This window comes from Mobula hypostoma, chromosome X1, assembly GCF_963921235.1.
Source record: "Mobula hypostoma chromosome X1, sMobHyp1.1, whole genome shotgun sequence".
Classification (NCBI taxonomy): domain Eukaryota; kingdom Metazoa; phylum Chordata; class Chondrichthyes; order Myliobatiformes; family Myliobatidae; genus Mobula; species Mobula hypostoma.
Genome location: NC_086128.1, coordinates 3,427,553 through 3,446,246, shown reverse-complemented (window position 1 = coordinate 3,446,246; position 18,694 = coordinate 3,427,553). Strand labels below are relative to the sequence as shown.

At 43.4% G+C, this 18,694-nt stretch overlaps 1 protein-coding gene across 5 annotated transcripts in view; it reads right to left on the bottom strand.

Annotated features, from left to right (window-relative positions):
- The window catches only part of fam171a2a (family with sequence similarity 171 member A2a), a 293,586-nt gene that overhangs the window by 266,259 nt on the left and 8,633 nt on the right, over positions 1 to 18,694 (bottom strand). The window contains exon 1 of one of the 5 annotated variants that reach the window (XM_063036906.1): positions 7,767 to 7,976. The exons of the other annotated variants lie outside the window; for them this stretch is intronic. Coding sequence (XP_062892976.1) covers positions 7,767 to 7,818 — 52 coding nt within the window. The 5' untranslated portion in view covers positions 7,819 to 7,976. Of the gene's footprint in view, positions 1 to 7,766; positions 7,977 to 18,694 lie in introns of those variants that run through there. 5 annotated transcript variants of the gene reach the window in all.

The window sequence follows — 18,694 nt, the reverse complement described above, 5'->3', positions numbered from 1 at the left end:
TGGGGGGTTGCTGTTGCTTGCATGGTGGGAATGCCAATGTTTTATGCTAGAATAAATGGGGGGGGGAAGGAAAGGTTGATGCCACTTGTGCATGGGAGGGGGTGGTGGCTTTGGGATTCTTTTCATTCGTCATTCATTCTTTGGGGTTTTTCTTCTGTTTCAAGGATGTCTGTGGAGAGTGAGAATTTCGGGTTGTATATTGTATACATTCTGATATGAAGCCATTGAACCAGAGGAACTTCTAACAGAATTTCTATTTACCTTCCTTCTCTGAATCATGTCTACTGAGTTGAATTGACTTGACTTTAGTACTTCCACCCTTCATATACATGAGTAAAAATCTTTATGTCTCCATCTAAATGTGCAGTTTATAGTAATTTATAATACATAAGACCATAAGACATAGGAGGAGAATTAGGCCATCTGGCCAATCGGCTCTGCTCCACCATTCAATCATGGCTGATCCTTTTTTTTTAATCTCCTCCTCAACCCCAGTTCCCAGCCTTCTCCACGTAGCCTTTGATGCCATGTCCCATCAAGAACCTATCAATCTCTGCCTTAAATACACTCAACGATCTGGCCTCCACAGCTGAATGTGGCAACAAATTCCACAAATTTACCACCCACTGGCTAAAGAAATTTCTCCACATCTGTTTTGAAAGGGCACCCCTCTATCCTGAGGCTGTGCCCTCTTGTCCTAGACTTTCCTACCATGAGAAATATCCTTTCCATATCTACTGTCTAGGCCTTTCAACATTTGAAAGGTTTCAGTGAGATCCCCCCTCATCCTTCTGAATTCCACTGAGTACAGACCCAGAGCTATCAAACGTTCCTTGTATGATGACCCTTTCATTCCTGGAATCATCCTTGTGAACCTCCTCTGGACCCTCTCCAATGCTAGCACATCTCTTCTAAGATGAGAGGCCCAAAACTGTTCACAATACTCAAGGTGAGGTCTCACCAGTGCCTTATAAAGCCTCAGCATCACATCCTTGCTCTTGTATTCTAGACCTCTTGAAATGAGTGCTAACATGGCATTTGCCTTCCTCACCACCGACTTAACCTGTAAGTTAACCTTCAGCGTGTTCTGCACAGGGACTCCCAAGTCCTTCTGTGTCTCAGATTCCTGGATTTTCTCCCCGTTTAGAAAATAATCCGCACATTTATTTCTCCTACTAAAGTGCATAACCATGCATTTTTCCAACATTGTATTTCATTTGTCACTTTCTTGCCCATTCTCCTAATCTAAGTCCTTCTGCATCCTACCTGTTTCCTCAGCACTACCTGCCCCTCCACCAATCTTCATATTATGTACAACAGATGTTACGTACCCCGTAACTGGGTTGCCAAACCAGCAGAAATGGACCACTTAGTTGGAGTCTAGATTACTGGAACTAAGAAAGTTTTATTAAAGAAATAAGTAACACAGTACTCTAAACGTAAGGATATAAATGCAATGGGTTAGCAATGATAAAACACACATATACACAGAACTAGGATAATAGGATCAATCAAGCTCTATCGCAGTCTAGGGGTAAAATGATCAGTCTCAAGTGACACAGAGTTCAGTTCAGTTCGCAGTAATCGCCATCGTGCCGTGGGGGAGGGGGAGGGGGAGGGGGAGGGGGAGGGGGAGGGGGAGGGGGAGGGGGAGGGGGAGGGGGAGGGGGAGGGGGAGGGGGAGGGGGAGGGGGAGGGGGAGGGGGAGGGGGAGGGGGAGGGGGAGGGGGAGGGGGAGGGGGAGGGGGAGAGGGAGAGGGAGAGGGAGAGGGAGAGGGAGAGGGAGAGGGAGAGGGAGAGGGAGAGGGAGAGGGAGAGGGAGAGGGAGAGGGAGAGGGAGAGGGAGAGGGAGAGGGAGAGGGAGAGGGAGAGGGAGAGGGAGAGGGAGAGCGAGAGCGAGAGCGAATGCTGATATTCAAATCGGATTCAACAGACCTTTGATATTCCTCACAGTTAGCTTTCGGGCGAGCCCTTTGTAATGTCTTCTGAGGTCACCGACTGTGACCCCTCCGTTCCGGATACAATCGTTCTTCTGCGGTGAACCCGGCACTCAGGCAAGGGTGGACATACACACACCGCGACCAGACCTCCAAAAACTTGTGGGGGCACACCGCTTTTCCAGGGTCTCGTTATCTCGTGGTGTGTCTTGCCTTAGCGAACCTGTTCCTTTTATCCCCCTGCTGGGGTATCGCCTGTCCATCAAACTTCAAACAGTTCAGGTTCAAAGCAATCGGTCTCTGACAATACTTGGAACTGTGTCTCCTTTCGTTAATCTCTCTCGTCTCCAATTAGCATTTCTGAATGTTCCCCCATTGTCTTTCTTATTGGCCTCAATCTTCTGATAACTTGGTATTTTGTCACACAGGATAGTCAATATAACACAGAAATAAAGTTGCGTCAGCATGAATTCATCAGTCTGATGGCCTGGTGGAAGAAGCTGTCCTGGAGCCTGTTGGTCTTGGCTTTTATGCTGCGGTACAGTTTCCCGGATGGTAGCAGCTGGAACAGATTGTGGTTGGGGTGACTCGGGTCCTCAATAATCCTTCAGGCCCTTTTAACACACCTGTCTTTGTAAATGTCCTGAATCACGGGAAGTTCACAACTACAGATGCGCTGGGCTGTCCACACCACTCTCCGCAGACTCCTGCGATTAAGGGAGGTACAGTTCCCATACCAGGCAGTGATGCAGCCAGTCAGGATCCTCTCAATTGTGCCCCTGTAGAAAGTTCTTAGGATTTGGGGGCCCATACCAAACTTCTTCAACCACCTGAGTGAAAGAGGTGCTGTTGTGCCTTTTTCACCAAACAGCCAGTACGTACAGACCACATGAGATCCTCGGTGATGTTTATGCCAAGGAACTTAAAGCTGTTCACCCTCTCAAGCTCAGATCCATTGATGTCAATAAAGGGACATTTATAGTATTAAGTGACAAACAAGAGAAAATCTGCAGATGCTGGAAATCCGAGCAACACACACAAAATGCTGAACCGTCGACTGTACTTTTATCCATAGATGCTGCCTCCAGCATTTTGTGTTTATAGTATTAAGTGATCATCTTTTTAAGATTTTTTCATCAAAGTGTAGCCAAGCTGCTTTGCATCACCCTGAGGTCACTCTCAGATTGGAGGAGCAACACTTCAGGGTAGCCTCCTTTCTAATGGCATGGACAAGAATTTCTCCAACTTCCAGTAATCTTTGCCCCTCCCCCCTCCCTTTTCTTTAATTCCTCAGTCTGACCCCCATCTTTCCTCTCCTCTTCTCCTCAGCTGCCCTCAGGCCCCCTCCTCCTTCCCTTTCTCCCACGTTTCACTCTATTAGATTCCTTCTTCTCCAGTCCTTTATCACTCCCACCCCTCACCCCCCCCCCCTCCACCAGCTTGTCACTTCATTCCCCTCCCCAACCCACCTGGCTTCACCCATCACCTTCCAGCTGGTCCTCCTTCCCACCTTTTTATTCTGGTGTCTTCCCCCTTTCTTTTCAATCCTGAAGGGTCCCCACCTGTTTATTCCTCGCCAAAGATTAGCTGAATTCCTCCAGCATTTTGTGCATGTTTCTAGGAAATGAGTCTTCTTGGTTAGAGTGTCCTCACATTCAATAACATATTAACATAACCAATCACCACTTTCTTCAGAAAGGAAGGTAAAGGAAATTTGACTGCATTTATACTGTTAAATGCACGACCCAAAGTGTTCCATAACCAATGAAGTCCCTTTCCTAAGACCACTTTTGTCACAAGAAACACATTAGACATGATATACTTAGCAAGATCCTACAGGATACATTGTGCAGACATCCCACCTCTCCCAGAAGTTCCAGGAGTCTCCTGTATATTAATAGTGGCTCCCTGATGCCCACAAATTATATACAATGTCCTGGAAATTTTTTTTGAGACAGCGACCGCGAGAGAGAGAGCGACAGAACGCGCGCACCATGACAGAGTGTTCCAAAAAAAGAAAATATAAAACATACGTCACCCCAGACTACACTAAAGTGTATCCCTGCCTAATAGGGGTCAAAAATAATGACAGTGTTGCTCGCTGCACTGTTTGCAACAGTGACTTTTCTATTGCCCATGATGGGTTAAGACTATAAAAGACATGTTGAGGTGAGTTTAACAGGTGTCATTCGTTCATTAGCATAGCTAACATTATTTAAACTAGCTGGCTAACTGCTAAGGAGCTACTCTATTGCAGACATCCCACCTCTCCTGGAAGTTCCGGGAGTCTCCCGCAAATTGATGGTGCTACCTCCCTGAAATGAGTTTTTGCAGGGTGGGATGTTTGCATTGTGGCAGCAGCCAGTCTATTTCAGTGATGTTGAGCAAGATGTGAATATACCAGCCTGTCTCACTTCACTCTCTCGCCCTATACACTTGCTATGGTCAGTACATGCTGAGTCCTGATATAGGGTCTCGACTGTGAATGCTGACTGTCCCTTTGCTTCCACAGGTGCTGTTGACTTGCTGAATTCTTCCAGCAGTTTATATTTTTCCAATCATCTTGTGCCTACAGAACTTTCCAGGTCTTTAAGAAGGCCAAGGAAAGTTTTCTAAGCATTACTAATAAAGCACTGCCCCATACACTGGCACATGTTCCCTGTTAACCAAATGCAGGAAGGGGTCCTCCATACCCAGACTGGCAGTAACATTTTTATCTAGTGCGTGATAAGGAAAACTAGACATAATTTCTAAAACCACTAGCAATTAATGTAATAAACCACCTGTGTTTATATAAAGGATTCCTGATCATAGAGACCAGGCAAAGGCAATCCATAGTGAAGGGGTGAGAATGTGGTTCATTCAAACTGCAGCAGCAAGGAGGTCAGCAGAGTTCAGGCTGGAAGAATGTGAAGGTCAATATTGAGATGTTTGGTACAGCAGTTAATGAACAGGCTGAGAAATGAGATTTGGATGAGCTTTGATTTATGAAGCTTGCTGGTTAGAATCAGCCAAGGAGAGAATGTTGGAAATGCTGACTGAAACATTTTTTTCCCCCCTCTCTGCAAAGGCCATCTAACCAGCACTTCATGTATTTCCAGCAGTATATCTTTAACTTCTGATAACCATCTCATTTTTGGAATGACATTTAGCACCAGATAGACTGAGGAAGGAATAGAAAAAGCAGTGTCATAGATGTAGCAATTATGATGGGCAACAATGCTAGCCTACCCAGCAACACACAGATCCAGGAAAGCACAGTGGTGTTGCTAGCAGAGCTGCAGTCTTGACTTGGGTTCAATCACAATCAGATTTGTTTTCACCAAAACATATGATGTGAAGTCTACTATTCTGCAGCAGTACAAAGACACAATTACTAGGAATTACTAAAATAATCTGTTAAATAACTTATGAACTGTAGTGTTCATGGACTGTTCAGAGATACGACGGCAGAGGGGACAAAACTATTTCTGAATCATTGAGTGTCTCTCTTCAGGTTCCTGTATCTCCTCTGTGATGGTAACAACAAGATGATGACACGGCCTGGGTGATAATGGTCACTGCTTGATTTATGAATATTTTCAACTTTTAGTGGAAGCATCTTAACTCTCTGGGGTACAATCTACAAATCAATTTTTCAATGTAATAAAAAGCACACCACCCCCTCCCCCCCAATTAGAAGTACACTAACAAAATAACCACAATGCAACTCAAACAGCTTCATCATTTTCTAAAATTTCATGCAATGCTTTCTAGAAATGTATCCCTTTTCTAAATCAAGGAATGGCAGTCATGGAGAAGGTAATCTTATTTAAGTTTACATTTAAGAACACAAGAAATAGGAGCAGGAGTAGGCCATCTGGCCCACCGAGCCTGCTCCACCATTCAATAAGATCACAACTGATCTGTCCGTAAACTCAGCTCCATCCATCTGCTTTTTCCCCATAACCCTTCATTCTCCTACTGTTTAACAAGTGTACAGGTTAGAAACACAATCATAATAAAAAGTTAAACTCTTGTATTACAGGTTCAATTATTCAGGGTGATGACTTTTCATCCAGAAACCCACTTAATGATATTATGAAGAGTGCAGTGGCCAGGTACGAGTGGTGAAAGAATAGAATTTGTGGGAGTAACCAAAGACAATGCATTAATCATGACACTTCTAATTAGAGCCTATACCTTCTCATTCAATACTGGATATGCAAGCAGCATCATAACAAAGGTACGTAGAGAAGGGGTAACGTTGAGGTAGAATAGGTCATCATTCACACTCACGGAATGTAATCTCCTCTCAAACCAGTGGGAAGGGTGAAATTACACCAGCGCCAGCAAAGTTTACCAGATCCTTCAAAATAATCCATTTTAACAGACCCACTGTAAAAGCATCAAACAAAAGTAATTTCTCTAACAATTCAAAAAGTCGAGCAAGTTTATTCATTAAAATACATCAGAGACCCCGAACTAAATCTATTAAATACTATGTAGCCCAGCAGCCTGAATAAACCATGTCACAATACAATGAACAATCAACACTAAGGCAATACAATCGCAAAGGACCACCAAACTTTACTGGTTGCCTCAGTTATTAACAAGTGGCAGTTTACACAAGGGACATGGAGCATTGGCACAAAAAGATGCTCGACTGCAGGAATAATTTCTTCCATGCTTTTTGTCCTCCTTCCATTCACCCATTCCTAAATGTTCTCCTACTCTCCCTCATGGACCGTTGAGAGGCATCAGACTTTAACGGATGAACAGTGTAAGTGCAAGGTCCCAGGCAGATCAGATGGTGGGGAGTGGTAGACATGGACTTCCAGTAAAATAGCACAAAGGGGTAAATAATTATGAAAAAAGTTGCACTATTCCCCAACTCACTAAATTTTCAGATGAGGAATCAGAGAAGTTGATTTGGGCATCCATGCTTCAACATTCAGCTCGGGAGGCATTGCTGATCAACAATTTGCATATGGGGCTAAATAAGCAACATCCAAACTTCTATAGTAGATGCTGTTAGAATACAAGGCACCATAAGTAAATTTAAGACCAAAACAAATGAAAGAGGACATTGAAAAGGAGATATTCTGGGCATTAAAGTTCACAATCTAGTCACAATGCAAAATGGTTAACACCATAACTAATGTAATAAATTAGTTTATGGAAAGAGATGCAGAATATCAAAAGTTAATCTGTAGCAACTACAGAGTGGATCTCTCTGCACCTTTGGATCTGTAGGATGGAACTTGAAGGATGCAAGGTGGGATTAGCTGTAACAGAACAGAAGAGGTTGTAGGGTACAGGATAACAGAGCCTTGCAAGTGGACAAGCTGAACAAAAAACTAACTGTTCCTGACTCAAGTTACCATACAATTTTAAAACAGGAAGAACAGCAGAAAGTTATGAGCCAGAAGGAAGACATTCAACTGAATGAGTCAACACTAGCTTGAAGTACAAAGCAGTCTAATTGAACTTTCAACCCCTTAGTGCGCAGTTCTATAGTTGTGCACATCAAGTATTCAGCTACATACTTCTTAAAATGCAGGGAGGGTTTCTGCTGCCCAGGCAGTAATTTACAGACCTCTACTACGTTGCAGAAAGGAAAACAAAATTTTCCTTCTGACAATTTCTCAAAAATCTTTTCCCTATAATATGTTTGTTACTACTGCAGGAAACAGTTCCTTCCTACCCACTTGACACTTTATATAAGTTTTTCTAACAGCCCCACCACATTTCCCCAATATCCTGGAAAGTGTCCAGTGTACCCTCTTGTGCAATCCACACTCACCCTGCAATATAATGTTTATAACTGTTCACAGTATCCCATCTCACCTTTCCAGAGGCAAGGACAACACCGCCCCATCTGTGGTCTGCTATTTTGCATCTCAACGAATAAAGTTCACCAGTTTCCAATATAGTTATTGCATAGTTCCATCCCTTACCTGCCTTTCACACTATACCCTTCTCTGGATTACAATTCATTTGCTCAGCAAGTAAAGCAACAGTTGTATTAAACTCCAGGTACAACAATGGAGGCCATGTACATCTAAAATATATAGCGATCTGAATACCAGGCTCCTGAATCAATGAGTTCAGCTGAACCAAATGAACCTGCTTCATCCTGATCCAGCTCAAGGTTATGAAAGTGCCTGGTATATGCAAGAAAGCAATTTGATTAATCATTATGCTTGGTCTCTGTTCAATGTATAAACTACAATCATTACAGGGAATGTTATTCACCAGCAATTAAAATAGGAATGCTGAAACATTTTTTTTAGCTTCCTACAGAGAAATATACTTCCTAATATGTATTGGCATTTGAAGCTGATACTTCTTCAATCCAATAATTAATGTTTTTAGAATAACAAAAGAAATCAACACTTGCCTCAGGATTTGGAAATTATCAGTACCAACTATCTAGTCTGATAACCTCCAAATATGTATTTTTTTGTGCAGGAATCACAAAACATTAGCAGGCAGGTGTGGCAAATGGGGGGGGGGGCAAACAGGACTTGGGCCTTAATTGCAAAAGACTTTAACAGTTAATAAGTTGTGTTACATTTGTACAAGGCATTGGTGAGGATACAGCTGGAGTACAGCATGCAGCTTTGGTCTCCTTGCTTTTAAAGGATACAATGGCTTTGGAGGCAACCCAAAAGTCATTTGCCAAGCTGATTGTTGGAATGTGAGGATTGTTCTATCAAGAGGTTAGACAGTTTGCCTCAATGTGTTGCATTTAGAAGAAAGAAGGGTGACTTCAATCGAAGAATGCAGGATTCTAAGGGGACATAACAGGGTAGATGTCAAGAAGTTTTCATTAGTGTGAGAATCTTGAGTGTCACAAGCTAAGGGGGATTTAAAACTGAAGTATACAGAAATTTCGTCTCACAGCATGATGAATCTCCAGAATCCATCACTTTTATACAGGTCATACCTCCTCTAGAATCAATTCCATAAGACCATAAGACAAAGGAGCAGAAGTCGGCTATTCAGCCCATTGAGTCTGCTCCGCCATTTTATCATGAGCTGATCCATTATCCCATTTAGTCCCACTCCCCTGCCTTCTCACCATAACCTTTGATGCCCTGGCTACTCAGATACCTATCAATCTCTGCCTTAAATACACCCAATGACAACTCCACTGCCGCCCATGGCAACAAATTCCATAGATTCACCACCCTCTGGCTAAAAAAATTTCTTGGCATCTCTGTTCTGAATGGGCACCCTTCAATCCTTAAGTCATGCCCTCTCGTACTAGACTCCCCCATCATGGGAAACAACTTTGCCACATCCACTCTGTCCATGCCTTTCAACATTCAAAATGTTTCTACGAGGTCCCCCCTCATTCTTCTAAACTCCAAGGAATACAGTCCAAGAGCGGACAAACGTTCCTCATATGTTAACCCTCTCATTTCCGGAATCATTCTAGTGACTCTTCTCTGTACCCTCTCCAACGTCCGCATATCCTTTCTTAAAATAAGGAGCCCAAAACTGCACACAGTACTCCAAGTGAGGTCTCACCAGCGCCTTATAGAACCTCAACATCACATCCCCGCTCCTATACTCTATTCCTCTAGAAATGAATGCTAACATTGCATTCGCCTTCTTCACCACTGACTCAACCTGGAGGTTAACCTTAAGGGTATCCTGCACGAGGACTCCCAAGTCCAATTGCATCTCAGAACTTTGAATTTTTCCCCATTTAAATAATAGTCTGCCCGTTTATTTTTTCTGCCAAAGTGCATAACCATACACTTTCCAACATTGTACTTCATTTGCCACTTCTCTGCCCATTCTTCCAATCTATCCAAGTCTCTCTGCAGACTCTCCATTTCCTAAGCACTACCGGCCCCTCCACATACCCTTGTATCGTCAGCAAACTTAGCCACAAAGCCATCTATTCCATAATCCAAATCGTTGATGTACAACGTAAAAAGAAGCGGCCCCAACACGGACCCCTGTGGAACACTACTGGTAACCGGCAGCCAATCAGAATAGGATCCCTTTATTCCCACTCTGTTTCCTGCCAATCCGCCAACGCTCTATCCACGTATGTAATTTTCCTGTAATTCCATGGGCTCTTATCTTGTTAAGTAGCCTCATGTGTGGCACCTTGTCAAAGGCCTTTTGAAAATCCAAATATACAACATCCACTGCATCTCCCTTGTCTAGCCTACTGGTAATTTCCTCAAAAAATTGTAATAGGTTTGTCAGGCAGGATTTTCCTTCAAGGAAGCAATGCTGACTTCTGCCTATCTTGCCATATTCCAAAGATCTAAGATGCTATATTTATATAGCATCCTTAAAACAGTAAAAAGCTGATAACACAAAGTGGTCATAGAGGAGCTGACAAAATCACAGTTCAGGAGGAAGATTTAGAAGTACAATTTAAAAGAATTGGAGAGATTTAGGAACAAACTTATCGATCAGGCAGTCAAAGGTCTGATCACCACTGACAAGTGATGAAAATCAAACCTGAGAGAGAATCAACCTGAGGATGAAGTGCTGGTTAAAGTTACATGGTTAATGGGCAACAAATCAGGCCGGGATCTCAGAATCAGATTTATTATCACCAGCATGCAACATGAAATTTGTTAACTTAGCAACAGCAGTTCAATGCAATACATAATATAGGAAAAAAATAATAACTAAATTACAGTATACATATATTGAATAGATTATAAAATTGTGAAGACAGAAATACTATATATTAAAAAAGTGAGGTAGTGTCCAAAGCTTCAATGTCCATTTAGGAATCGGATGGCAGAGGGGAAGAAGCTGTTCCTGAATCACTGAGTGTGTGCCTTCAGGCTTCTGTATCTCCTACCTGATGGTAACAGTGAGAAAAGGGCATGCCCTGGGTGCTGGGGGTCCTTAATAATGGACGCTGCCTTTCTGAGACACCACTCCCTGAAGATGTCTTGGGTACTTAGTAGGTTAGATGGAGCCAGTTAAATTTACAATCCTCTGCAGCTTCTGTGCAGTAGCCCCTTCCCCCCCCCCATACCAGACAGTGATGCAGCCTGTCAGAATGCTCTCCACAGTACATCTGTAGAAGTTTTTGAGTGTATTTGTTGACATGCCAAATCTCTTCAAAGTCCTAATGAAATACAGTCGCTGTCTTGCCGTCTTTATAACTGCATCGATGTGTTGGGACCAGGTTAGATCCTCAGAGATCTTGACACCCCAGGAACTTGAAACTGCTCACTCTCTCCACTTCTGATCCTTCTATGAGAATTGGTATGTGTTCCCTCGTCCTACCCTTCCTGAAGTCCACAATCAGCTCTTTTGTCTAACTGACATTGAGTGCCAGGTTGTTGCTGTGACACCACTCCACCAGTTAGTATATCTCACTCCTGTGTGCCCTCTCATCACCACCTGCGGTTCTACCAACAATGGTTGTATCGTCAGCACGTTTATAGATGGTATTTGAGCTATGCCTAGCCACACAGTCATGTGTATAGAGAGAGTAGAGCAGTGGGCTAAGCACACACCCGAGGTGCGCCAGTGCTGATCGTCAGCGAGGAGGATATGTTATCACCAATCCACACAGATTGTGGTCTTCCGGTTAGGAAGTTGAGGATCCAATTGCAGAGGGAGGTACAGAGACCCAGGTTCTGCAACTTATCAGGAATATGGGAATGATGGTATTAAATGCTGAGCTATAGTTGATGAACAGGATCCTGACATAGGTGTTTGTGTTGTCCAGGTGGTCTAAAGCTGTGTGGAGAGCCATTGAGATTGTATCTGCCATTGATCTATTATGGTGAAAGGCAAATTGCAGTGGGTCCAGGTCCTTGCTGAGGCAGGAGTTCAGTCTAGTCATGACCAACCTCTCAAAGCATTTCATCACTGTTGATGTGAGTGCTACCGGGGGATAGTTATTAAGGCAGCCCACATTATTCTTCTTGGGCACTGGTATAATTGTTGCCTTTTTGAAGCAAATGGGAACTTCTGCCCATAGCAGAGAGGGGTTGAGAATGTCCTTGAATACTCCCACCAGTTGGTTGGCACAAGTTTTCAGAGCCTTACCATGTACTCCATCGGGACCTTCCACCTTGCGAGGGATCACTCTCTTTAAAGACAGTCTAACATCGGCCTCTGGACAGAGATCACAGGGTCATCAGGTGCAGCAGGGACCTTCACAGCTGTAGTTGTGTTCACCCTTTCAAAGCAGGCATAGAAGGCGTTGAGTTTATCTGGTAGTGAAGCATTGCTGCCATTCACACTATTGGGTTTCACTTTGTAGGAAGTAATGTCTTGCAAGCCCTGCCAGAGTTGTCGTGCATCCGATGTCACCTCCAACCTCGTTCGAAATAGTCTCCTCACCCTTGAAATAGCCCTCCGCAAATCACACCTGGTTTTCTGGTACAGGCCTGGGTTGCCAGAATTGAATGCCACAGATCTAGTCTTCAGCAGATGACGTACCTCCTGGTTCATCCATGGCTTTTGGTTTGGGAATGTACAGCAAGTCTTTGTAGGTACACACTCACCCACACGGGTTTTAATGAAGTCAATAACAACTGCAGCATACTCATCCAGATTTGAAGATGAATCCCTGAATACAGTCCAATCCACTGATTCGAAGCAGTCCTGCAGGCGCTCCTGTGCTTCCCTTGTCCATACCTTCTTGGTCCTCACTACTGGTGCCGCAGTCTTCAGTCTCTGCCTATACTCGGGCAGTAGAAGTACAACCAGGTGATCAGACTTCCCGAAGTGAGGGTGTGGAATAGCATAGTAGGCATCCTTGATAGTGGTGTAACAATGGTCCAGTGTGTTGTTTCCTCCGGTATTGCAAGTGATCAGTTGATGGTAATTGCTTAGTGATTTTTTCAGACTGGCCTTGTTAAAATCCCCGAAAACAATGGTGAAGGCGTTTGGGTGCACTGTTTCGTGCATGTTGATCCCATTGCTCAGATCATCTAAAGTCTGATTTACTTTGGCCTGAGGTGGAATGTATACTGTTACCAAAATGACCCTGGAAAACTCTCGTGGTAGTAAAAAGGACGGCACTTAAATGCTAGATATTCCAGGTCTGGTGAGCAGAATTGGGACAGCACTGATATATTTGTGCACCAAGAATTGTTGATCATGAGGCATACTGAAAACAAAAGTGAGAATGTTGAGAAGGTACAGCTGGACCAAGAGTCGATACAATACAATCCCCGAGTATAGGGTCATTACTGCATTGCTCAACAACCTCAGCTGCACCACACCAATTCCAGTGCTCGCTTTCAGAGAGAAACAAAACACTTTGGAACCCATTGATATATGTATTGAAAATGTGAATATCGGATTACAATACAAAGACTTCCACCACAATAAAGGCTCAAAGATAAAGGCACAACAATATGAATACCCGACACAGACTGGGAGACCGCTTTGCTGAACATCTACGCTCTGTCCGCCAGAGAAAGCAGGATCTCCCAGTGGCCACACATTTTAATTCCACATCCCATTCCCACTCTGACATGTCTATCCACGGCCTCCTCTACTGTAAAGATGAAGCCACACTCAGGTTGGAGGAACAACACTTTATATTCCGTCTGGGTAGCCTCCAACCTGATGGCATGAACATCGACTTCTCTAACTTCCGTTAATGCCCCACCTCCCCCTCGTACCCCATCTGTTACTTATTTTATGCACACATTCTTTCTCTCTCCCCTTTTTCTCCCTCTGTCCCTCTGAATATACCCCTTGCCCATCCTCTGGGTCCCCCCCCCTTGTCTTTCTTCCCGGACCTCCTATCCCATGATCCTCTCGTATCCCTTTTGCCTATCACCTGTCCAGCTCTTGGCTCCATCCCTCCCCCTCCTGTCTTCTCCTATCATTTTGGATCTCCCCCTCCAACTTTCAAATCCCTTACTCACTCTTCCTTCAGTTAGTCCTGACGAAGGGTCTCGGCCTGAAACGTCGACTGCACCTCTTCCTAGAGATGCTGCCTGGCCTGCTGCGTTCACCAGCAACTTTTATGTGTTGCTTGAATTTCCAGCATTTGCAGAATTCCTGATAATTCACTTTCAACAAATTATTAAAATGTTGAGCCCACAATTTGCAGTAGATACTCCTAGAACAGGGGTTCCCAACCTTTTTTTACTGCAATTGAGCCTTACCATTAACTAAGGGGTCCATGGACCCCAAGTTGGGAAGCCCGAGCCCCCGTCTTAGAAGCTGTAATATGCAGAAATAATAGAGCAGGCAGAAGGCTCGTGTGTCTTTTTCCACTGCTGAGAGGCATGTAAACAATGATGAAACTTGACAACTCATTATATTTTCTGCACATGCCTACTGCATCGTGATTTCATGTAGCAATCCAATGAATTTTCTCTCTGAAATCCATTCTCCCCCACCATCCCATTAAGTTTGTTTGCTGCACCGACATTTGCAACATGCACATTCTCCATCTGCTCAATCACTGTAATATATGCAAAAAGCAGCTTCCTTAGAGTTTTCATTTAATGATCTGTACATGCCTCATGGCCTGTTCCCACCATCTATTCCCACTATGGCCTGTTGGCAATGCACGGAGTTAGGAGATTATGGATTCAAATCACACTCGGAAACCTCACAGCAATGAGGCAGCAGCATCAGATGCAACGTTAAATCTACTTGGGTCAATTATTAAAGATTTCCATGACATTACGAAGAGCAGGGAATTGCTTCCTGGCATCCTTGTCAGCTCATGACGGAACTGCTATTTCTGTCCTTCATTTCAGTCAGCGCATTATGCCTGCAACATTGCATTCCTGAAATTCAGAACACCTGGAGGTCAGGTGCATCTGAACTTTCACACTACCACTGGATCGCTGCCAGGTTTGGGACAACTCCAGGTTTTCCCAAGCTAAGTGGCCTGGTCAGTATCTGATCCCTCAGCTTTTCACCTGTATTTCTAATGGCTCATTCATTTTGATGGGTCAGCAGCCTTCATTAAAAGAGCAAGCAGCAGTGGCTGTTTTTTTATTTCACTTTACATTCATTTTTTCCAATAAATTTGGTAGTTTAATCCATTAACTAGCTTTGTTTTTTTTTAAATGGTAATATTAATTAAATACAATTCAACTGCTTTGAAATGCCTATAATCAGGACATTTGAGATAATCATACAAGACTCCCAAAAGCATAGAATGTTAGAAGATGATTGGGTACTCGAGGCCGAGTCTATCCAAAGTTTTGGCATCGACGTCCCACATAAAGCATCCCATTTCATGAGGTACCCGTAGTAGAGAGGACTCCAAGAGTTATGTAAGCACAGGTGGTGAGGACACATTTTCATGGTATACACATGACTACAAGGAAAAGCATTTGCTAATCTGATGGTCTCTTGACAACTAAGGAGCACTACAGTGCGCTCTACTAAACAAACAATACACATCTATAGAAGTACAGGTTTCCCCTGCCATCCGAAGGTACAGCGTTCCTATGAAATGGTTCGTAAGCCGGAATGTCGTAAAGCGAAGCAGCAATTACCATTTATTTATATGGGAAAATTTTGTGAGCGTTCGCAGACCCAAAAATAACCTACCAAATCATGCCAAATAACACATAAAACCTAAAATAACAGTAACATAGTAAAAGCAAGAATGATATGATAAATACACAGCCTATACAAAGTAGAAATACTTCTCTACAACGATTGCCTGCACAGATCTCCGTAGCGAAGATCTCACGCAAGTGCTGTTGGCATAAACGCATTCTCCAGTAACCTTTAAACTAAGGTTACCAAATAACACGCAAAAATACAGCTTATAAAAAGTAGAAATAATGTATGTACAGTGTAGTATCACTTACCGGAATCGGGACAGCGCCGAGCACACTGATGATGGTGTGTTAGACTGAGTCGTCACAGGTTGGGTGGTGCAGTGGCCCCCACCTTCCAGGCCGCCGAGCGGTACATTGTCGCGAAGCATGCAGGAATGCAGCGGTAGCCGGGAGGCACACAGAACATCTTTAAGAAAAAAGCTGAAATAAGTATGCTAATTAATTAGGTGCTGCCCAGCACGTAATTGTCAGCCCAGATCAGTGCCGATTTCATTGCCTCTGATCTGGGCCAACAATTACGTGCTAGGTGTCACCTAATTAATTAGCATGTTTATTTCGGCTTTTTTCTTAAAGCTGCGCACCTCCCGGCTACCATTGCATTCTCCACGAATTAGTACAGTATCTGTCCGGGGCCTGGGGGTTGGGGTGGTGGGACACGGGGGTGTCATCTCATCGTCGATCAGGGCAGGCAGCTCATCTTCTCCTATGACTGCCTATCTCGATGTCAAAGGTCGAGGTTCGTCGTCTGCTGTGGCTGATGTGGAAGGCTTGCTTGACTGCTGAGCCTCGTGCATTTTTCTACCATACAGTTATTTGTAAGCACTCAAACCATCCTGCAAATATCTCCTAAACCTACGTACCCTTTCAAAATTAAAGTCATACTTCATCATTGCAGTGAAAATCTCACGCAGTTGCTTCACGTTCATTTCGCTACTGCATTCAGTTTCAATTGTTATCCTTTCCTCTTCCAATTGCATCAGCTCTTCATCTATCAGTTCTTGGTCATGGGATGCCAAAACCTCCTCTTCATCATCTTCGTCAGCTTCCACAAGCCAAACTCACTTTGACCTTGCTTCATTCACCACGATCAAAAGGCTTAATTATGTCTAGTTTTACGCTAAGTATAACACCCTTTCTCTTTCAGGCTTTTCCGACACCTTAGAACTCATCTTGCTAACGGCTGCTCGGGGCGCGCGCTGCCTTTTATCGCACACTGCTTTTCTTCGTAACAGTGAAAACACCTTCTGAAAGCGAAAACGGGGTACTAATGTCGGTCTTTCGTAACAGTGAAGTTTCGTAAAGCGAACGTTCGAAAAGCAGGGGATACCTGTACCTCCACACTAATAATGGACAGTAACCTAATCATTGCACCTGTTACAATTCACTATCTTTCCTGCCATTTCAATGATTAGTACTACAAAAACACTCTCAAATTCCTTAACATAAATATTGCTTCCCATCTTTACATTTTGGTAATTACAAGTATTATTTGATGAGAAAGATTGTTTCCTGTCATTCAACCGGTACAAGCATTTTTGTTTGCAAATCATGTGCATAGTTATACACTTCTTTTGAGCCTAAAATACCATCTAATCAATGAATGCTTTAATTAAGAGGAAATGACAGTGGTCAGAACTGCAAAACTATATTTGCATTAAAAAAGATGACTTGTATTCACTACACCTTCCACAATGCAGGATGCCCAGAAATAGTTCAATGAAAATCATTTTTGAAATACACTACCCTGTGGTCATGTAGTGAAATGGATCAACCACCACATAAAGAGATCCATAAACAGAGAGCTAAAGGAGTTTGTGCTCTTGTTGACCAAGGGATAAATATTGGCCAGAAATAGTGCATAACCATGAAGGTAGGTGGAATTTCTGCTTATTTCTTCCAAAATTCAGACTCCCCCCCCACCGCCCCAAACACTAACTGGCATTGAAATTTATTCCAATAGACACCAAATGGTCAATCATAAACATGTTGCCAAAGAAAACAAAAACTACTTCAGCTAATCTCATGTCCCAATTCTATAGCACAGATGGGATGACTATTAGAATCTATCGGGAGGTTCTATGTTTTAAATGCCCATGTATCAGGAGAAGCCTATTAACATATGAGCATCAAACTCAGACCAAAAAGCTGCCACATTGTCATGGGGCACATTATCTGCATAGGAGTTGATCATTTCTCAGAAAACAGACCAAAAACATATTTGAAAAGGAAGGAGTGCTTCCTCTAAGTAATTGTGGGGAAAAGTAGTACAGGGAATATTTCCTCTTGGAAAAAAAAAGATTGCAGGAAGAGCAAATTTTATTAAATAGCTAGCCAATAACAAATTAACAGAGATGAATAAAGTCCAAAAATTAAACTGTATTGATAGGTTAATGGACCACCAAGTTGCCTCTAATGTGTAGGTCAGTGTTAGAATAAAATGAAATTAGTATAGGATGAATGCATTTGGTGCTCAGTGAGGGTTTGGTGGACTAAAGGCACCATTCCATGCATTTTAGGAAGACTAAGCATACACTGCTCCCTGTTACTATTGGTGGTGAGGGTGAGGATGTGGTGAGGACCTACAAGTACCTGGGGTGTACCTGGATGACAGACCCGAATGGAGCACAGAGGCTGTGTCCAATAGGAGCTAGAGTTACCTCTACATCCTGAGGAGTCTGAGGTCCTTTGCAGTATGCAGGCCTCTCCTTCACATGTTCTACCAGTCTGTTGTCACTAGTACAATCTTCTATGTGGTGGTGTGCTGGAGCAATGGCATCAACACAGGTGATGCCAACATACTCAATAAACTGATTAGAAAGGCTGGCTCTGTTAGAGGAGTCAAACTGGACATACGAAAAGACCATAAGACATAGGAGCAGAAGTAGGCCATTCGGCCCATCGAGTCTGCTCTGCCATTCAATCATGGGCTGATCCAATTCTTCCAGTCATCTCCACTCCTCTGCTTTCACCCCATACCCTTTGATGCCCTGGCTAATCAAGAACCTATCTATCTCTGCCTTAAATGCACCCAGTGACTTGGTCTCCACAGCTGGCTTGTGGCAACAAATTCCACAGATTTACTACCCTCTGACTAAAGTAATTTCTCTACATCTCTGTTCCGAATGGACATCATTCAATCCTGAAGTCGTGCTCTCTTGTCCTAGACCTCCCTACCATGGGAAATAACTTTGCCATATCTAATCTGTTCAGGTCTTTTAACAT